Source organism: Dendrobates tinctorius, unplaced genomic scaffold, assembly GCF_039654945.1.
Source record: "Dendrobates tinctorius isolate UK_male_01 unplaced genomic scaffold, ASM3965494v1 ptg000087l, whole genome shotgun sequence".
NCBI classification, from domain to species: Eukaryota; Metazoa; Chordata; class Amphibia; order Anura; family Dendrobatidae; genus Dendrobates; species Dendrobates tinctorius.
In genome coordinates this window covers 7,251,792-7,274,761 of record NW_027361755.1, presented here as the reverse complement: position 1 = coordinate 7,274,761, position 22,970 = coordinate 7,251,792, and the positions used below count along the sequence as shown (strand labels likewise).

Here is a 22,970-nt window from a genome sequence, read left to right as displayed (position 1 = left end):
GCCATCATAGTCCTTTCCACCAACCCTCATTGTCTTGGACCTTGACCCAGTGTATTGGTAAAAATAAAACACACCGCACAGTCAGTTTCCCCACAGCATCTGTGTCACTAGCAACTTTCTCTCTGACACTAGAGCTGCATGCTGACGTCATTAAGCCACGTAAGCCTGTGCCAGAGACAAAGCCCCGGGCAGGTAGCTGAGGACGGATCCCTGCAGCTCCACTGCCATTTTCTCCTGTAGGCAGTGGAGCGCGAACATGAGGGCAATCTGGCTATGGGCTCCCCCGGAGCTTCAGGATCAGAGAAACAGGCCAGATTGCCATCATTATTATCCGCCCTTCAAGCCCACCTCCACCTCCAGGTCCTGGGGAAGTTGCACCAGCTGCACCGGCGGTATGTCTGTGCCTGTCTGTATCTAATCCCATCATATGTGATATAGTACATTGATCTCTGTATCTAACCCCAGTGTATGATACAGTTCAAGTATCTAGTCAAAGCATGTAATACACTTAGAGTATTTAACCCCAGCATATGATATGGCGAGCAGCACCAATTAACAGAATCAGCGCTGCCTGCCATCCTAAGTGACACTTTCCACATGTTAATGTCACTTTGCAGTCACTAACACAATGTATCCGCACAGTGATCCTAAACTTCATCCTCCCCTTATCCTTTTGCAAACACTCAGAAGGAAAGAGGAGGAGTCACGTCACACAAGTGAGCAGACCCGGCTGACATTTACCGCTGTCGTAATATGAGCTAGAAGTACCCTGGGCTTTCATGGCAAATTTCAGGAGCTGCTCCCTGTAGTGTTTAAAAGTGGAAAATATCAAAACTTTTTACATTTTTGAGTAAACATTTTTGATGGCACTTTCCCTCTAAGGTTTGTAGGCAAAAAAATAGGAAATATGGAGACTGCCTTGGGCACTCAGACAGCATAAGGGATTAACCAAAGTAATGTTCTAGCCCCTCAAGGTGAGGCTTCAACAAACAATCAATGCATCTAGCATGGCACACTCTCCAGGGACAATGCATGAAAAAGGGCAGGGAATCTCTGAGCTCCAAGAAAAACTGAAGCCCATTAGCAAGAAGTTCAGCCTGTCAAGAGGATACCAAGTGACCTGACTATGGTTCTGGGAGGACAAAGTATCTTATCTATGGTCTAAGATACCACAAACAAAGGACTCCTAGGGTCCCGTTTCACATAGCGATGCAACAGCGATCCCGACAACGATACGACCTGGTAGGGATCGCTGGTGCGTCGCTACATGGTTGCTAGAAAGTTACCAAACAGGAAGATCTCTTCATCGAGATCGGAGCTGAAGAAGCCTATACAGAGTGACACACCAGTATCCTTCATTGCAAACTAAAAATCAATAACTGAGTGAGGCAGTCACCCCTGCCACTAGAAATAGAAGAGAAGGTTTGAATCATTCACAAAAAGGAGCTAATCTCCAGCATGAAAACATGGAGCAAGTCTACCTGGATTGCTAGAGGGATGCGCTTAACTGAAAGGTCTATTTCGTAGAAAAAGATTCTCAGTGAAAGTGAGAGAACTGCCAAACTGAGAGGTCTCTGCTGATAGGTCTGACTCACCTAAGATGAAGTCAGAGACCCACTGATTCTTGTCTGCAGACTAATCAGTATATGCTAGATGCTGACTCATACTGGATAGTACCCAGAGTGCAAACTGGATTCCATGCATGATCAGCCCTACGAGAGGCTTTGTTTGTTGTGATGACCTGCTGAGAAAAATGATCAGAGGACTGTCTGCGTGATCTGCAATACTGAGGTTCTCCGTTAGCTTGGCTGACTCATCTATGAAGTCTCAATTGCCCTGGAAGGTGGTCAGAGTCCCATGAGGATCAGTGATGTGCTACCTTCAGCTGAGGAGACTGAGCCCGGTGGTTGCGGGTGTGCGTTTACGTGCAGAATGATTTGGAATGGAGCTTTAGAGGAAAACAAAGTTAGTCCTCAGAAGGCTTAGAGCCAGGGTTGTATGTGCACGGAAAATACCCCACTCAGCGATGACTGGCACAGAACACCTCCTAGCTCACTCTTCCATCTTCTGCGAGCGGTGGTTTGACAGTCTCATTGTGGTTGCGTTAGCGACTTTGCACAGCACAAATCATAGATGGTGCTTTTATCTGCTGGTGGCAGAAAAAAAATCACCTGTTTTTATGGACTGATCGCAAATTTACATACTATTGGCAACTTAATGCCCCAGCTTTCATTTCAGCAGAGCAATTTAAGAAATTAATGAGGGCAGCGATAACCTTACGCTCAGAAGGCAGTAGTGCTGTGCGTGTGTATTCAACTCCTATATTCGACTAAAAAAAGAACTGGGATAGTGGAGGCCTATATGTGCACAAAATCATTCAAAGAAACACTGGACTGACGGCCAATTTCCAACTCTAGCTGCAGCAGAAAGCAGTAGATCTGGATTAAGCAGAAGAGGCATAACACAGGATTTCTGACAGATGTCAAAGTAGTATTGAGCATAGCTCATTCATGAGCAGCCATCCAAAACTGGAGGAAAATCTACATTTGGCGGTGTTGTATTCCTGATAGGCAACAGCCAATCACACCTTTGCACTACATTTTTTGTTTCTGTCAGTTTTTGCCAGATTAATGAACGGGGTGTGCACCTTAATGATGTATGAGGTACCCTGGCTGATCGCGGACACAGTGCACCAGGGTTAATAAATCTCTACTGTTATTTTCACAGAATTGGGTCACATCACATGATCTGAAGAGCAGTACCTCATTAGGGTGGCGTGCACCATAGAAAAAAAGAAATTCATTTTCTCAGATATTTTTACAGTATTATAACGAAGCACGATAGCTCTCCTTGCCTAGTCGTGTAAGATTGTGTTAAATTTCACAAAAATCAGGGAGCTTGCTCATACAGTACAAAGTATACAAGGAAAAGAAATGTGGGTGACTTATCTGCGGGATAACTTCCTACTAAATGATTCTAATTTCTATGTGCTCCATGTTTCTACTGGTTTAGTCATACCTCAGCTACTTCATGCTGAAACGTCAGAGTCATTTGAGTCCTGCCATATCTGAATGGACCGCTTTTGTTGGCCATTTCTTCTAACCACTTGATGATTAGAGGTGTTGAGACATTAAAAGGAAGATTCCCAATAATATGTATATTTGGTGGATCTGAAAGACAAATAATGAGTAAAATCACATTCTTATTCTCTTTTTATGAGGTGTTTAAACCTGCCAGTAAAACAGTGAATGGGCGTCACAGGGGTCATGGCTGATGGGATGTAGCACTGGGAGCGGACTTTTTGGCTATAGCTCCTAAGTGTGAGGAAACCACAAAGCCCAGCACTTACGCTGTTTTTGTGTTTCCTAACTATTTCTAAGGGGTTACAGTAAGAGCAGAATGAAGCTGCCCGCCTGCGGCCGGTTACTGGGCACTGCTATTCCCATCTCCACCATGAACAGCTGAGATGGGAGGGGGATAATCCCTAACCAGACATCTGTACGTCTTTACACATTTAGATGACTGTTACCGACTACTGAAATTAGTGAAAAATCACTTAATTATTTACAATATGCAAAATCACCCAACCTGCTGTGTGCTGTATCTAGTTAACTGCGTACTTGGGCAGCATTACCATTTGTTTGCTGCTTTCTTATACTATGTGCTAGATATAAAATAATTGCCGCTAAATGTTTTAGTGTGGTATTGATAGAAATTAAAACTAATAATGCACAAAAAGACTAGTTATTTGCATTCACTCTAACATCAAAGCAAAAATAGCATTTTTAAAAATAATTTTTGCTTACCATTAGAGTTGAGCGAATATGTTCGGAATCAGTCACTGAATCTGAATTTTCCATATTCATGCCAAATGTAGGTTTGATGATCAGTTCTGAACATATTCAGTCATTTCTGCTCCCACTGACTCCATTCGGCTGTGTTCAGTGAATATTGTAAAAACAATATTCGCCGCCGAACGTAGTCGGAACCAAATTTTGAAAATTTCTTTCAACTCTACTTACCATCTTCCCATATTTTCTGTAAATGCTTGGGAAATGCCCTGTCCAGCTTGTATGTGAGAATATCCCCATGAACAATGTCCACTTTTCCCATAGATGCTTCACTTAACATCTGTAAAATAAGCAACTGTAGTAAATATGATCACATTACAAAGAACAGCCTTCTGTATATCTCACGTCCACAGTCAGATGCTGTGGCCGCACACAATCATTTATTATGCTTTGCTTGCATAGTACCATCATATTCTGCAGTCACTAACATCACTGTCCCCATCGGGGCTCACAATCTATACCTATCAGTATGTATTTTGTGTGTGGAAGGAAACCGATGCAAACACAGAACGTACAAACTCCTTTCAGATGTTGTCCTTCGTGGAACTTGAACCCAGGACCCCAGCACTGCAAAGCAACAGTGCTAACCACTCAGCCACTGCGCTGCCATCTTGGTTATATTTGCTTTAACAGGCACAATGTGTTTGATGATTTCACCACTTGTGAGTCATGAGGGATGATTTTTGAACATTACAAAATGGAACATAAAACCAAAATAAGTTGACTCTTTTTTTTTAGATCTCTTTTCTTGTCACAGAAGCCAGACCAAAACAGCACCAAGACTGTTCTCCCAGAACCTGCTCTCCAGGGCCCTGTCTCTGTCTTTATCTTTCCATCTCAAGATTGAAGTTTCCAAAGGCTATTTTACTGCCTCACAGGCCACTGTATATCATTAGTTTTGCCTATTTTTCTCAATTTAATATGTCTACTTTAAGTAAAGGGATTATCCACTACTCACACAAACCCTTCCCATTCTGAATGGTTACCCCTGTTAAAAAAGAAAAACACTTAAGCTGGAGTCACACTAAACGTATAAAAAAATTGGTCCAGTTCTCACCGCCAAGAGTGGCACGAGTGTCATGCGAGTACAATCCGATTTTTCACACCTAGCATTCGATTTACATCCAAATGCAGTGCAATTGCTATCCGACTGCAATGCGATTTTAACGTTTTAATTCAGCAGCCATGTACTGTAAAATCATAGCAGGAACCGACAGCATAGAAAAGATGGATAACATAAGATACCCAAAAGAAAACGACCAATGCAACTGTGAACTTCCAAAAAGCACAATATAAATCAAAAAAAAGAGGAAGCTCAACACAACAACTCAATACAAGAAACATTTTATTAAATTCAATCTAAAATAGATGCAAATACATGCAAAACATGGCATATTGTGCTCCATGCAATCAGGAAGGAATCAGTAAATAGTATATGCATACAGCAAGGTATAAATAAATTGCACACAATTACTTCAGTAAATATATTATATATATATATATATATATATATATATATATATATATATATATATATATATATATATATATATAGAAAAAATCCAAGTGGATTGCAGTATGAAAATTCACCTCCATGAACCACAGTATGTCAAATAAAGTGCATTGTTATGAATGAGTCACCGTAGGAGGCAAAAACAGAAATACTAGCTAAGTCCAGAAAACCAGAGAAGTTGGCAGCTATCGGATTGCAGACCCCTGAACCTATCAACAACTAGCAGTAGCCGTGGGGGGTTCCTACGGTGCCCTAGACCCCTCGATCACAGCCGGAGAACTACATAGCCTAAAGACAGAAAGGGAAATCTAAACTGCCCCAGAACAGACCCCAAAGCAATAGGCAGCCCCCAACATATAATGACGGTGAAGCAAGATGAAAAAAAACTCACACAGATAGAAAGATAGGCTGAGCAAATGATGGGGCCCAAGCTAACTAAATAGGACAGGAAAGCTGCTGTCTGCAATCCGCCAAAAACCCTATCAAAACAAGAGCCAACAGGCTGATAGGGAAAAAGGCCCTGAAGACGCTAGGCTTCAAAAAGACTAGATCAGCACACAGGTATTTTCTGAAGACAGAGCAAAAAGGAATTCAACTCACCCCAGCAGGGAATGGCAGAAATTCAGAAAAACAAGGCAAAACAAAACAAAACACAAATGCAAAAAGCAGTGCAGAAAACTTAGCTTTTGAGGAGCAGGAATCAGACTGGTCTCCTAGAATCCCTCAGAGAGATCACTGTTATGATGAGTCACCGAAGGAGAAAAAAACAAAATACTAGCTAAGTCCAGAAAAACCAGAGAGGTTGGCAGCTATCGGATTGCAGACCCCTGAACCTATCCACAACAACTAGCAGTAGCCGTGGGGGGTTCCTATGGTGCCTTAGACCCCTCGATCACAGCCGGTGAACTACATAGCCTAAAGACAGAAAGGGGAAAAACTAAACTGCCACAGAGCAGACCCCAAAGCAATAGGCAGCCCCCAACATATAATGACGGTGAAGCAAGATGAAAACACTAACACAGAAAGATAGGTTGAGCAAATGATGGGTCCCAAACTAACTAAATAGGACAGGATAGGAAAGCCGCTGTCTGCCATCTGCAAAAACCCTATCCAAAATGTGCCAACCGACTGATAGGAAAAACAGGCCCTGAAGTCGCTAGGCTTCAAAAGACTATATCAGCACTCAGGTATATTCTGAAGACAGAGCAAAAGATCAACAGATCAGAGACAAAAATGGAATTCAGCTCACCCCCGGCCGGGGATGGCAGAACTCCCAAAAAGCAAGGCAAAACAAAAACAAAACTGAAGTGTACAAAGCAGAGCAGAAAAACTTAGCTTTGAGATGCAGGAATCAGACTGGTCTCCAAGAATCCAGCAGGATCACCAGCAAGGCAGAAGGGCGTCGGCTGCCTTATATCCAGTCCTCAATTCCAGCCACCCAGGTGTTTGGTAATCAGCCTCACTACCTTCCTGCACCAGAGGAGGGAGTTCATCAGACCTCAACGGTGAAGGGAAAAATGAACTCACAACAGTACCTCCCCCTTGAGGAGGGGTCACAGAACCCTCATCCTTGTCACCAGGGCGATCCGGGTGAGCCCGATGAAAGGCATGCACCAATCTTTTGGCATGAATATCAGAGGCAGAGATCCAGGAATTATCCTCCTGACCATAACCCTTCCACTTAACCAAATACTGGAGTCTCCGTCTAGCCAGACGGGAATCCAGTATCTTCTCTACCTCATATTCCATGTTACCTTCAACCAATACAGGGTCAGGAGGTGCCACCACAGGAACTACTGGTTCAACAAACCTCTTCAACAAGGACTTATGAAACATATTATGAATTTTAAATGTGACAGGAAGAGCCAACCGAAAAGAGACCGGATTAATAATCTCCAAAATCGTGTAAGGTCCAATAAATCTAGGCTTAAACTTAGGAGAAGCCACCTTCATAGCGATATTTTTTGATGACAACCAAACCATATCACCCACCTTAAACTGGGGACCAACGGTCCTACGCCGGTTGGAAAACCGCTGGGCCTTTTCCTGGGAGAGAGACAACTTATCCACTACTTGGTCCCAGATCTGGTGCATTCTCTCCACCACAGTGTCAACACCTGGGCAGGCAGAAGGCTCCACCTGCCCTGAAGAAAATCGAGGGTGAAACCCAAAGTTACAAAAAAAGGTGACATCAAAGTGGCAGAACTAGCTCTATTATTTAAAGTAAATTCGGCCAAGGGCAAAAATGAAACCCAATCATCCTGATCGGCAGAAATAAAACATCTCAAATACGACTCCAAAGTCTGGTTTGTTCTCTCCGTCTGCCCATTGGTCTGAGGGTGAAACGCAGAGGAGAAGGACAACTGAATTCCCAGCTTGGAACAGAAAGTCCTCCAAAATCTAGACACAAACTGAACTCCTCTGTCAGATACAATGTTCTCAGGAATCCCGTGCAAGCGAACCACCTGTTGCAAAAACAAGGGCACCAACTCAGAGGAAGATGGCAACTTAGGGAGTGGTACAAGATGGACCATCTTAGAGAATCTATCACAAATCACCCAAATAACAGTCATTCTCTGAGAGACAGACATATCAGAGATAAAATCCATTGAAATATGGGTCCATGGCCTCCTGGGCACCGGCAAAGGCATCAACAAGCCACTAGAGCGAGAACAAGGTTTAGACCGGGAGCAAGTCCCACAGGACTGCACAAAATTCCTGACATCATGAGACAAGGCGGGCCACCAAAAAGACCGACTCACCAGATCTCTAGTACCAAAAATACCTGGATGACCAGCCAAAGCAGAGCAATGAACTTCAGACATTACTCTCTTCCTCCACTGGTCAGGAACATACAACTTTCCACTGGGACAACGCTCAGGTTTGTCCTCCTGAAACTCTTCCAGAGCACGTCTCAAATCGGGCGAGATGGCAGAAAGAACAACCTCCTCTCCTAAGATGGTATCAGGCTTAGTCACAACAGGAGAATCAGCAAGGAAACTCCTAGAGAGGGCGTCTGCCTTGACATTCTTAGTGCCCGGAAGAAAAGAGACCACAAAATCAAAACGTGTGAAAAACAAGGCCCACCTAGCCTGTCTAGGATTCAAGAACTTGGCCGACTCCAGGTATATCAAATTCTTGTGGTCAGTAAGGACCACGACTTGGTGTTTGGCTCCCTCCAACCAATGTCTCCACTCCTCAAATGCCCATTTCATGGCCAACAGTTCCCGATTCCCCACATCATAGTTACGTTCGGATGGGGAGAACTTTCGGGAAAAGAAAGCACAAGGATTCATTTTAGATGTCACAGGATCTTTTTGGGACAACACCGCTCCTGCACCAATCTCAGAAGCGTCCACCTCCACCTGAAACGGGAGTGAGACATCAGGTTGCCACAAAACCGGAGCAGAAGTGAATCTTCGCTTCAGCTCCTGAAAGGAAGAAACAGCCTCCGGAGACCAATTCAGCACATCAGCACCCTTCCTAGTCAAATCAGTCAATGGCTTGGCAATATCATAAAAATTAGCTATAAATTTCCGATAAAAATTAGCAAAACCCAAAAACTTCTGGAGGGCCTTCAAAGAGGTGGGCTGAACCCAATCATAAATGGCCTGTACCTTGGCCAGGTCCATTTCAATAGTTGACGGAGACAAAATAAATCCCAAAAATGAAATCTTCTGTACCCCAAAAAGGCATTTCGATCCTTTGACATACAGGGAATTCTCCCTCAAGATCCGGAACACAGTCCGAATATGTTCCACATGAGAATCCCAATCCTTGGAGAAGATCAAAATATCATCCAGATAGATAATCAAAAATGTATCCACAAAGTCTCAGAATATATCGCTCATGAAGCACTGGAAGACAGAAGGGGCATTAGTGAGCCCAAAAGGCATCACCAGGTACTCAAAATGTCCCTCCGAAGTATTAAACGCCGTCTTCCATTCATCCCCATGCTTAATGCGAATAAGATTATACGCCCCCCTGAGGTCAAGCTTGGTAAACCAGCAAGCACCTTTAACTCTGGAGGATAGATCAGAAATCAGGGGTAACGGATACTGATATTTAACAGTAATTTTGTTGAGGGCACGATAGTCAATACAAGGCCTTAATGAACCATCCTTTTTAGCCACGAAAAAAAAAAAAACAGCACCTAAGGGTGAAGAGGATGGTCTAATATGACCCTTCTCCAACGACTCCTTAATATAGGATCGCATAGCCTCGTGCTCGGGTACAGATAAATTGAAAAGCCGACCCTTGGGGAATTTACACCCCGGGTTCAGCTCAATTGCACAGTCATAACTCCTATGAGGAGGCAAAGACGCAGACTCATTCTCACTAAATACATCATAAAAGTCAGCCAAATAGTCAGGAACATCATGCGACTGGGGAGAGGTGGAGAAAACAGGAGCATCACTAAGGGCACACCGACAACCCCAACTCACCACAGACAAAGATTTCCAATCCAGAACTGGATTATGGATTTGCAACCAGGGAAACCCCAGAACAATGGTATCATGCAAATTATGCAACACCAAAAATCTGCAATTTTCTTGATGGTCTGGGGCGACCTGCATTACCACCTGGGTCCAAAACTGAGGTTTATTCTTTGCCAAAGGAGTAGCATCAATACCCCTCAAAGGGATAAGCATCCGCAGAGGTGTCATAGGAAATCCACAACGTTTAGCAAAATCCAAGTCCATCGGGTTCAGAGCTGCTCCCGAATCCACAAAAGCCTTGGCGGAAAATGTGGACAGGGAGCAGATCAGAGTAATTGCCAGAAGAAACTTAGGTTGAACACCACCCACAGAAAACGTGTGTGCACAACGTTTCTCTCGTTTAGGGTAGACAGAAATAATATGCAAGGCATCTCCACAAAAAAAACAGCTTATTACGCCTTCTGAACTCCTGACGTTGCGCCCTAGACAAAACTATCACATTGCATAGGCTCAGACATTTGTTCAACAGGTGGCAAGATCTCTCGTGTAGTTTTGCGTTCACGTAAACGCCGATCCACCTGAATGGCTAATGACATAGAATCGTCAAGACCAGAGGGAACAGGAAATCCCACCATAGTATCTTTTACAGTTTCTGACAAACCCTTCCGAAAGAGGGCTGCCAAGGCACAATCATTCCAGGTAGTAAGGACCGCCCACTTTCAGAATTTTTGACAGTACAACTCTGCCGAATCCCGACCCTGGCTTAATGCCAACAGGGTCTTTTCAGCCTGATCAATAGCATAGGTTCATCATACAACAACCCCAAGGCTTGAAAAAATGCGTTCACATTATTCAGAATAGGATCATCTGGTTTCAAAGAAAACGCCCAATCCTGGGGATCGCCGCGCAGCAAAGAGATGACAATTTTAACCTGCTGCGCGGAGTTCCCCGACGAGTTAGGCTTCAAGGCAAAAAATAATTTACAATTATTCTTGAAATTCAAGAATTTAGACCGATCCCCAAAAAACACATCTGGAGTATGAATCTTTGGTTCAGCAGCATGTGAATGAGCAAGATAGGCGGAAATTCCCCGCACTTCAGCAGCGAGCTGCTCCACACGATCAGACAATTGCTTCATCTCCATTGAGAGAAAAATTCCCCCTACGGCCTCAGAGATATAGAGGAAAAAATATGCACAAAAAAAGAAAAAAAATTCTGACACTTTTTTTTTTCTTTTCTTTTTTTTTTTTCTTTTCTCTTCTACAATTTTCTCCTGCTATTGAGTACCCTAGGATCTGCGGTATGGCTGGTGACTCTGTTATGATGAGTCACTGAAGGAGGAAAAAACAAAATACTAGCTAAGTCCAGAAAAACCAGAGAGGTTGGCAGCTATCGGATTGCAGACCCCTGAACCTATCCACAACAACTAGCAGTAGCCGTGGGGGGTTCCTACGGTGCCCTAGACCCCTCGATCACAGCCGGAGAACTACATAGCCTAAAGACAGAAAGGGGAAAAATTAAACTGCCCCAGAGCAGACCCCAAAGCAATAGGCAGCCCCCAACATATAATGACGGTGAAGCAAGATGAAAACACTAACACAGAAAGATAGGTTGAGCGAATGATGGGGCCCAAGCTAACTAAATAGGACAGGATAAGAAAGCCGCTGTCTGCCATCCGCAAAAACCCTATCCAAAATGTGCCAACCGACTGATAGGAAAAACAGGCCCTGAAGTCGCTACGCTTCAAAAGACTATATCAGCACTCAGGTATATTCTGAAGACAGAGCAAAAGATCAACAGATCAGAGACAAAAATGGAATTCAGCTCACCCCCGGCCGGGGATGGCAGAACTCCCAAAAAACAAGGCAAAACAAAAACAAAACTGAAGTGTACAAAGCAGAGCAGAAAAACTTAGCTTTGAGACGCAGGAATCAGACTGGTCTCCAAGAATCCAGCAGGATCACCAGCAAGGCAGAAGGGCGTCGGCTGCCTTATATCCAGTCCTCAATTCCAGCCACCCAGTCATCATCTAGCTGCCCAGGTGTTTGGTAATCAGCCTCACTACCTTCCTTCACCAGAGGAGGGAGTTCATCAGACCTCAACGGTGAAGGGAAGAATGAACTCACAACAGATCACCAGCAAGGCAGAAGGGCGTCGGCTGCCTTATATCCAGTCAGCAATTCCCGTCACCCAGTCATCATCATCATACCCAGGTGCTTGGTAATCAGCCTCACTACCTTGCTTTACCAGAAGAGGGAGTTTCATCAGACCTCAATGGTGAAGGGGAAAATGAACTCACAACAGTGCATCATGTTCAATAGTTTATAGTTCATGGTCCATAACAAAGTGCATAGTGCTATACAAATTCCAAAAGATACAAAAACTTATATCCCATATGTCACACATGTCAAGCTAAACTGCAAAAACGCATATAAAAGGGATAAAGTATTTAAAGTAGATACCAACTAGCCACAGGTTTGGTCCTGAATGAGTTCCAAAGTCTTATCCTGAATACAACACATATCATGCTGAACCGCTAATAAAATGTATATAAGAGGATACTATGTATCTGATAGGAACACCCAATTTTAACCGGCCATGGGTTAGGAATCAAAATATGTACCTGTCAACTTGATGGCATGGAGGAAAGGAACCCCGACGCGTGTTTCGCTAGACCGCTTCTTTCATAGGGGGGCGTTAATGTATGTGGCGATAGTGTCAGCTTTTTATAGTGACACCGCGCTTGAAGCGGCGCTGGCACAGGCTGCACAGGGACCGGAAGCGGCGGGCCCGACGTCCTGCTTCATCAATCCCCGCCCACCTCTGACACGCCAGAGGAGGGGAGGGAGAGACAACGCTGAAGGACGTGTCGCCACGGCGCCCCGTCACTGCAAGCCCGCCGCAAGCGCACGCGCAGGTGATATGAAGCACGCCATGATGGATTGGGGCAAAAAAAGGAAATTAAAAACTAGAGACTGGACTGAAAAAAGTCTCCATCGGGTAGCAAAGGTGCACAATAATAAAGAAATAAATGCATATATGTGAAACTGTGAGATGAAAAATATTATGACATGAGTGTGTATACAAGGCATATTAATACACGTAAAAAGTGCATATATAAGTGAGAATGTGAGACAGAAATTATCACATAAGTGTATATACACAGTTTATTAATGGACATAAAAAAAGTGCACGTGTGTATTTATATAGTGCAAAATGTGTATAAAAATATACACATTAATACAACATATATAACAATATAAATGGACATGAATGTGCACAAATGTGAATTATTACAAAAACATACATAAAAAATGTGCAGAAAAAGCACATATAAGTGCTAGCATATAAAGATATAGTGAAGACAAAGTATCAAATGTAATAATAAAATACATGTGCAAAAAGCACATATATGTGTATCATTATTAAGATGAAGACATAAGAGGAGAACCATAATATCATATATAATGGGGGCGGCTTTTGCGCCCTCTTACGCGAACTTATTTTTAGGATCCTGGGAACGTGATATCTTTCAGATTAATTGTGTCCCTCTCATTGAACGGGTCTCTACCTGGATGTGCTTTATAGATGACATTCTGGTAATTTAGCAGGGCTCTGAAGCGGACTTATTACTCTTCACCCAACATCTCAATCGGAATTTGTTGAACATCAAACTGACATGTAAATACAGTCAAGTGAGTACTGACTTTCTTGACACACGAATTTTTAGGGGGGAGGATGGCTTTCTACACAAAGAAGTTTTCAGAAAATCTACCGCTGTTAATTCGGTTTTACACGCTACTTCTTCTCATCCTAAACCCTAAAGGACAGTATTGCATACAGCCAGTTTCTTCGTACAAGGAGAATATGTTCCAGTGATTCTTCATTTGAGACTCAAGCATGGGAGTTGGCTAATTGGTTTTCCCACAGGGGTTACTCCAACCGTGTAATTAAGCAGGGACGGACTAGGGCACGCAAACAGACGAATCAACCTGCTACAGGAGAGGAAACCAAAATCTGGATCGAATGAGGTGAGATTCATTACAACGTATAATGAGAAATGGAACGTTATGAAACAAGCCTTATCGAAATTTTGGCCAATTATCATGAGTGATCCTACTCTGGCTAGGAGTCTCAGGGCCACACCTTCTATCACGTACAGGAGAATCAAGAATTTAAGAGATGAACTGGTCCACAGTCATTACAAGGGTATGACTGTAGGTGGTCATTTTGGCACTAATGGACCTAAATGGGGCTTTTTCCCCATGTAAGAATTGCCTTGCTTGTGTCAATATGGATAGAGCCACACAATTCAAAAATAACCAGGGTGATAAGAATTTCGATATCACCCATAACATCACGTGTAATACTGACCATGTTGTCTATTACGCGACTTGCTCATGTCCCCTGATTTATGTGGGTATGACCACCCGCCCACCCAAGGTGCGAACTCGGGAACATGTACGTGATATCATATATGCCCAAGAAGTTAAAGATTTGACATTGTTAAAACCAATTCCACGTCACTTTAAAAAGACACATAATTGTTACCCCAATTTACTTCGGGTGATTGGGATTGATCGCATTCTAAGTGATCCACGTGGTGGTGACATGAGAATGAAATTGGGTCAGATGGAGACACGGTGGATCTCCAGAATTGGCTCTGTACAACCACAGGGTTTAAATGAAGTCATTAGCTTTGCTCCCTTTCTTTGAAAATGTATATAGACACTGATAGTGTTTTATGTCATATTGTATTCTAACTTTTATTCTTTTTTAGTATTTTTTAGCTTTGATGGTGGTGCCTTTACCATTATCCATTGATTAGACTGACTGTCTTTATTTTGAGATTATGGATCGTCGTGTCAAGATAAGAGGACATATTCTTCATCGTCATTATATATGATATTATGGTTCTCCTCTTATGTCTTCATCTTAATAATGATACACATATATGTGCTTTTTGCACATGTATTTTATTATTACATTTGATACTTTGTCTTCACTATATCTTTATATGCTAGCACTTATATGTGCTTTTTCTGCACATTTTTTATGTATGTTTTTGTAATAATTCGCATTTGTGCACATTCATGTCCATTTATATTGTTATATATGTTGTATTAATGTGAATATTTTTATACACATTTTGCACTATATAAATACACACGTGCACTTTTTTTATGTCTATTAATATACTGTGTATATACACTTATGCGATAATAATTTCTGTCTCACATTCTCACTTATATTACAAATATGCATTTTTTACGTGTATTAATATACCTTGTATATACACTCATGTCATAATATTTTTCATCTCACAGTTTCACATATATGCATTTATTTCTTTATTATTGTGCACCTTTGCTACCCGATGGAGACTTTTTTCAGTCCAGTCTCTAGTTTTTAATTTCCTTTTTTATCATGGCGTGCTTCATATCACCTGCGCTGTGCGCTTGCGGCGGGCTTGCAGTGATGGGGCGCCGTGGCGACGCGTCCTTCAGCGTTGTCTCTCCCTCCCCTCCTCTGGCGTGTCAGAGGTGGGCGGGGATTGATGAAGCAGGACGCCGGGCCCGCCGCTTCCAGTCCCTGTGCAGCCTGTGCCAGCGCTGCTTCAAGCGCGGTGTCACTATAAAAAGCTGACAATATCGCCACATACATTAACGCCCCCTATGGAAGAAGCGGTCTAGCGAAACGCGAGTCGGGGTTCCTTTCCTCCATGCCATCAAGTTGACAGGTACATATTTTGATTCCTAGCCCATGGCCGGTTAAAATTGGGTGTTCCTATCAGATACATAGTATCCTCTTATATACATTTTATTAGCGGTTCAGCATGATATGTGTTGTATTCAGGATAAGACTTTGGAACTCATTCAGGACCAAACCTGTGGCTAGTTGGTATCTACTTTAAATACTTTATCCCTTTTATATGCGTTTTTGCAGTTTAGCTTGACATGTTTGACATATGGGATATAAGTTTTGTATCTTTTGGAATTTGTATAGCACTATGCACTTTGTTATGGACCATGAACTATAAACTATTGAACATGATGCACTTTATTTGACATACTTTGCTTCATGGATGTGAATTTTCATACTTCAATCCACTGGATTTTTTTCTGTATATATATATATATATATATATATATATATATATATATATACATACATACATATTATATATATATATATATATATATATATACTGAAGTAATTGTGTGCAATTTATTTATACCTTGCTGTATGCATATACTATTTACGGATTCCTTCCTGATTGCATGGATCACTCTCTGCCATGTTTTGCATGTATTTGCATCTATTTTAGATTGAATTTAATAAAATTATTCTTGTATTGAGTTGTTGTGTTGAGCTTCCTCTTTTTTGGATTTATATTAGATGGATAACATACAGTATATACACATAGAATAGATACATATATAGATGTCAGTGATATATAATTAGTGCAGTGTGTGTAGCTTAACAAATGTTGTGGGCTCCCACGTAATTTTCTTAACCAGCAGAGGGAAAGCCACTGGCTGTGGGCAGATAATTATAGCCTGGGAAGGGGGGGGTAATACCCATGAAGCTTCTCAGGCTATTAATATCAGCTCACAACTGTATACTTAGTCTTAACTGGCTATTAAAATTGAGGAACCCACAAAAAATTACGTAGGGTCCCCCAATAATTAATAACCAGCAAAGGTTATGCAGCCGTGGACTAATATTAATAGCCTAGGAAGGGACCATGGATACTGGGCCACCAGGCTAAAAACATTAGCTCTCAGCAGAATGACACAGACTCCTTTAATAAATCTAAATGAAACCTTAGTTCCGAAATCACCCAGTCCACAGACGTCATTGTCTTCTGCAAAAGAGTTAAAAAAAATAAACAACAATATTCCACATCTTTCCGCAGAGAAGGTGATAAATCATTTGTCCCACAACGGAACTAGCTCTGCTACATCTAGATGGCAAGCTACATGGTTGCATGATGCGACCATACAGCATGCCATACAGCAGTTCACAGCCAATGAACTCACTTCATCTATCTGATGGCAGTGCGAGCTCCAGGGGAAAATTTTTAATGGTGCTCGCACTGACATCAGATAGGTAAAGTGAGTTCATTGGCTGTGAACTCCCAGGACCTTTTTGACGGCACCGCGAGCATGAAAACTTTCTCAAGCTTGCGCTACCGTCAGATAGGTAATAGGAGTTCACCATGAGACGCTGCTCAGTGTCTCTGCTAGATTGCAGGCTGTATGGTCGCATCATGCAACCATGCAGCCTGCCGTCTAGATATAGCAGTGTTACATCCATTGTGGGACAAATGGATTATCATTTCTGCGGAAAGGTGAGGAATATTGTTGCTTGTTATTTTAACTGTTTTGCAGAAGACAATGGCATCTCTGGAATGGCCAATGTCGTAAGTATGATTTAATTAACATTTAGTAAAGGAGTCTGTGTCATTCTTTTAATTAAAAGACTGTGTGTGTGTGTGTGTGTGTGTGTGTGTGTGTTTATACAATATGACTATGGGATTAGTATTGAGGGCATCTCATAGATGTCTCTCCATTACTAAGCTTGGGGTTTGATGTCACCTGACAATACAAAGGTGACATCAACCTCCCAACTATCACCCCACTTGCCACAGCAAGTGGGAAGAGCGAGGTTACATGCCAGAATTGGCACATCTTAGAGATGCGCCTTTTTTGGGGCGACTGAGAGCTGATGTTTTTAGCCTGGGGGGGCAGTTTACATTGTCCCTTCCTAGGCTATTAATATCAGCCCACCTCTCTCTGCATAGCCTTTGCTGGTTATTAATTATAGGGGGACCCCATGTTATTTTTTGGGAGGTCCCCCATTTTAATAGCCAGTAAAGGTTAAGTATACAGCTGTCAGCGGTATTACCCCCTTCCCAGGCTATAAACATCTGCCCACAGCCCTTGGCTTTCCATTTGTTGGTTAAGCAAATTACGCTGGAGCCCACATTTTTTTCAGAAAAATATTCTTTTAATAATTAAATACATGTACCGTAAGCTACACAGACTGCACTAATTGTATATGTCACTGACATCTATATATCTATTCTATGTGTATATACTATATGTAATCCATCTATTGTATGCTGTCAGGTCCTGCTATGATATTACAGTACGTGGCTGCTATATTGCTGGCTTTTCTTCTATCTATGTAAGGCTAGTTTCACACTAGCGTTTATGAGCGCAGCGACGGCCTGCGCACGGCCGCCGCTAAGCCCCGCCCCCTGCCGCGCCTCCGCCGGTAGCTCCGCCCACCGGCGCATGACGCTGCATGCGCCCTGCGTCCCCTATCTTTATCACTGGGGGCGCAGGCCGTGCGCAGTATGCGTTTGGCGGCGCATGCGCCTTTTTGACGGTGCGCCGACGCAACCAAACTGCAGCAGGTTGCGTTTGGCGCAGGTCGGCGCACCGTCAAAAGGACGCATGCGCCGCCAAACGCATACTGCGCACGGCCTGCGCCCCCAGTGATAAAGATAGGGGACGCAGGGCGCATGCAGCGTCATGCGCCGGTGGGCGGAGCTACCGGCGGAGGCGCGACAGGGGGCGGGGCTTAGCGGCGGCCGTGCGCAGGCCGTCGCTGCGCTCATAAACGCTAGTGTGAAACTAGCCCAATTTTCATACACATATGTGTGTGTCGCTGACATCTATACATCTATCTGATCTAAGAGTATATATCTATTCTATTCAAACCTGTCACGCTGTGATTTTACTCGACGCGGGCAGATGAACTGCCGACTTATCAAAGGACATTGGTGCGTAAAAATAGGACAGCCCTCGCATGGTTCACATGTCAAATACGCCATAGGAAAAAAAAGCTGATGTGACCTGCCCTATAGATTAACACTGGGCCAAGAGCTATGCAATGTTTTCTCGCATAGCACTCGTCTGTATTCTACAGTAGTGTTACTATGGCCTTAGGCTACTTTCACACATCAGGTTTCCGGCGTCGTGCCGGAACGCCGGATCCGGCAAATGTTTCGTAAAACCGGATGTGACGGATCCGGTTTTCTGGCGGATCCGTCTTTTTCTGGACAGACAAAACCGGATCCGTCTCATCCGGTTCATCCGTTTTTCGACGGATTACGCCGGATCCGGTTTTTAAAATTGACTCTTGTGGCCTTCCGAACGGGATTGGCTACTGGAAAACTATATATAGCATGTTCCTACAGCCCTTCTTTGACAGGTTGTAGAGGAGAAAGTGCAGGTTGGAGAGAAGAGCAAGTTACTGGCGAAGATGGATGTTGTCATTGGAAATATTTTGAAGAATTTGGCGGATTTTACAGCGGAGGTAAATCGTTTGAGGGTGATTGTTCTGGAGAAGGAGAGAGCAAGACAGCAGCGCATCAGGCATCGTAGACGACGTTTGTGGATCCACCCCATCACAGCCAAGAGAATGATGCGTGGGGTCTATTCTACACTATGCATGGACCTTCGACGAAACCCGGATAAATTTTTTGGATATGTTAGGATGAAAATGGAGAATTTTGATTACTTGGTGGAGCGCATTGCACACCTCATAAAAAAAGCGGACACCTATTGCCGCTTCTCTGTTTCACCCGCAGAGCGTCTGATGGTGACTTTAAGGTAAGCCACATTTATTGGATATGATCGCATCAGAGCACACTTTCACTGCAATCTTGTTGGTGGTAATTTGTATCTCCAAGTGTTATAGGTCAGTTTTGGTATGTAATGCTGTGATTTAAAACTAATTTATTGTTTTTTAATTCACCACAGATTTCTTGCAACTGGAGAATCCCTTTCGTCACTGCATTTCCGGTACAGACTCGGGATTTCCACCATATCTGGAATTGTGAAGTACACATGCCGTGCACTGTGGGACTCCTTAGCTGAAGAGTTTTTACCAGAGCCCACAACAGAGAGGTGGATTGAAATTGCTGACAAGTTTCAACAGATATGTCAGTTTCCAAACTGCTTGGGCGCTGTGGACGGGAAACATATCCGCATTGTAAAGCCAGCTGGATCGGGATCGGAATATTTCAATTACAAGAAATATTTTTCAATTGTCCTCATGGCCATCGCTGACGCGGAATACAAATTTATTGCGGTTGATATTGGGGCCTATGGCCGCTCCAATGACTCTCAAGTTTTCAAACTGTCTGCCATGGGGCGTAAACTGTATGGAAACACCTTCCAGTTCCCACCACCTAGACCGCTGCCGCAAACATCTGGTCCACCTATGCCATTTGTCTGTGTAGGGGATGAAGCCTTCCAGCTGTCAGAACACCTTTTGAAACCGTACTCTAGCAGAGGATTGACAAGACCAAAACGCATTTTTAATTACCGCCTCACAAGAGCAAGAAGAATGGTTGAATGTACCTTTGGTATTCTGACAGCCAAATGGCGGGTCCTATTGACTGCGATCAACCTCAAGACAGAAACTGTGGACGAGGTGATCAAAGCGTGCGTGGTACTCCACAATTTTGTTATCTGCAAGGAACCCATTTCCATTGAGGACACCTCTGAAGAAACCACCTTGCAAGATTACCATGACATTACCACTAGAAGTTCTGTGACGGTTTCAGTAATGAGGGACAATTTTGCACTATACTTTATGTCACCTCAAGGCAGAGTACACTGGCAGGATGACAGAGTGTGAAAGATTTGTGCCCTAACCAAACTTGTGTACCTTCTGTACCAACAGTATATACCTTTGCCAACCAAAGTTGGCTATCTTGTCATGGTCTCTATTTTTAGCTTTAGGCCACAGGTGTGTACCTGGTTGTGTTTTATGCAAAGTATTTCACCTTTTAACAAAAGTTGTGTACATTGTTAGGAAATCACCAACAATAAACACAACTTTTTAGGTGAAATACTTTGCTTCAAACACAACCAGGAACACAACTGTGGCAAAAAGCTAAAATTTACCCACAGTTATATACCTAGTTTTGAATACCATTTCACCTTTTAAATACCCTGTATTTAACCTTTTTCGCCGCAGAAAGAAATGACAGACAACCAGTGTAAAATAATTTAACTTTATTGAAAAATGTTTTTTTTAGTAAACTTTTTTAAAATTTTAATAAACTTGTTTAATAAAACTTTGAAACTATAAAACTGAAACCATAAAACTGGTCATTTTTATTTAAATACACACATCATAAATCTGTGTAGTGTGTGGTGGAAATACTGCTGTAGGGGCTGCGGGACACTTCGACACTGGGAGTGTGGAGAGAGGACTGGGATCGTGGTGGGGAAGGAACAGTTAGAGGTGAAGGTGTGGAAAAAACTACAGAATGGGTGGACATGTGGGAAGCAGAAGAGGTGGTGGGTGGTGGAGTGGAGGGTTGGGCAGGGACTGTAGGAGCAGATGATGTTGATGGCAAGTTGTATGGGGAAGGAGTTTGGTACGGGGCAGGTTGCTGGAAGTGGGGAGATGTCTGGTACTGGGGAGTTTGCAGGTACTGGGGAGGTTGCTGGTACTGGGGAGGTTGCTGGTACTGGGGAGGTTGCTGGTACTGGGGAGGTTGCTGGTACTGGGGAGGTTGCTGGTACTGGGGAGGTTGCTGGTGCTGGGGAGGTTGCTGGTGCTGGGGAGGTTGCTGGTGCTGGGGAGGTGGATGGTGCTGGGGAGGTGGATGGTGCTGGGGAGGTGGATGGTATGTAATAGGAGGGGGAGGATGGAAAGTGGCTGGAGGGGGTGTAGATGTAATAGGAGGGGGAGGATGGAAAGTGGCTGGAGGGGGTGCAGGTGGAGGAACTACTGTGGTGGGAGGAGGAGGAGGTTGGGAGGTAACTTGCTGGAGAGCAGCGTGGCATGAATGCATTACATGCATCTGCTGGGCAGGAGAGAGCGTTTCCATGCGCTCCACAACAGACCTGAAGAAGGTGTGGTTTGGCGAAGATCTTGCTTCTGAATGCATGGTTTGCAGAAGTGTCTTCACCTCCAGAATGCTGGAGTTGATCTGCTGATAGCCTGCGGAGATTTGCTCTGACAAGACTTTTAGACAGTTCTGGAAAGATGCATTCAGATGCAAGAACTCTGGCGCATAAGTCTTTTCCTGACCCCTCTGCCGCTGCCGCCCAGTACCCGCAGGTGTACTAGAGGTGGCAGGGGCAGAAGGGTGGGGTAAAGGGAAAGCGATCTCCTCACCAGCAGCTTCATGTAATGTAGGCGGCCACGATGCTCCTGTGCTGGTGGATGGGACAGATGGGTCGAATGTGTGGGAAGGCTGGGAAGGTGCAGATGTACCGGGGCGGTCGAAGTGTCCCTCGGTGCCGGTCTCCTCAGGGATCGCCTCAGAAGGGTCCAATCGTGCAGGCTCCCGAGTGCTGCTCACCGTGCTGTGGAATAAAGAGAAAAAAAAACAATTAAAATACTGACATGGTATGGCCCTGGCTGAAAAAAAAATTTACATATAACATTTTTTTTCACATGTGGTGTGTAATATTTACCTTCTGGTGACCATTGTTTCCCGGAGGAACGACAGGGCTTCTGCGTACTTGTACTTGCTCCTGCGTCCTCCAGATCCACTCGGGGCCCGCATCTCTTTATTGAACTCCTTCTTGAAACGATCTCTCACAGACCGCCACCGATTCACAATTCTGTTCCCTGAAACGAGAAAGGAGTGGTTAGTATACAACATCAGTGTTTCCCAAACTCCAGTCCTCATGGTCCCCAGGGGTCATGTTTTCAGGATTTCCATAGTAAATAGAAATCCTGAACACATGATCCGTGGGGACCACGAGGACTGGAGTTCGGGAAACACTGGTTTACATCAAGCAACCGGTACTGTATATACTTACGCTCTTTAATCTGGGCCCGAGCTTCGAGGTCCTCCCAGCGGACCACAAGGAGCGAACAGATTTCCTCCCAGAGTCGTCGGGTAACGATCAGGTCAGCGTGGCGGCGGTCAGCCATATTCCAGAGCGGCTCCCTTTCTCTGACGAGATCGATGAGGCGGTCCACATCAATCCCTCCATCCTCACCGTCAGAGTCGGGAGCACGCTGTGAAGGCTGTTAAAGAAAAAGACAAAAATAACATAATTAGCCTCCACAAAAGAAATGAAATAAAAAGTGCAAAAATACAAAGCAAAAATATTTATACTTACACGCTGGTGACCGCCGCGTTGCTGTCGCCGACGACCCTGGGAGGCACTGCGAGGA

At 43.8% G+C, this 22,970-nt stretch overlaps 1 protein-coding gene across 5 annotated transcripts in view; it reads right to left on the bottom strand.

Annotated features, from left to right (window-relative positions):
- TFB1M (transcription factor B1, mitochondrial) overlaps positions 1-22,970 on the bottom strand; it is a 329,682-nt gene that overhangs the window by 254,925 nt on the left and 51,787 nt on the right. For all 5 annotated transcript variants that reach the window (XM_073585711.1, XM_073585709.1, XM_073585710.1 and 2 more), the window contains 2 exons: positions 4,023-4,131; positions 3,019-3,170 (listed from right to left, as the gene is read on the bottom strand). In XM_073585711.1, coding sequence (XP_073441812.1) covers positions 3,019-3,170; positions 4,023-4,131 — 261 coding nt within the window. The remainder of the gene's footprint in view (positions 1-3,018; positions 3,171-4,022; positions 4,132-22,970) is intronic.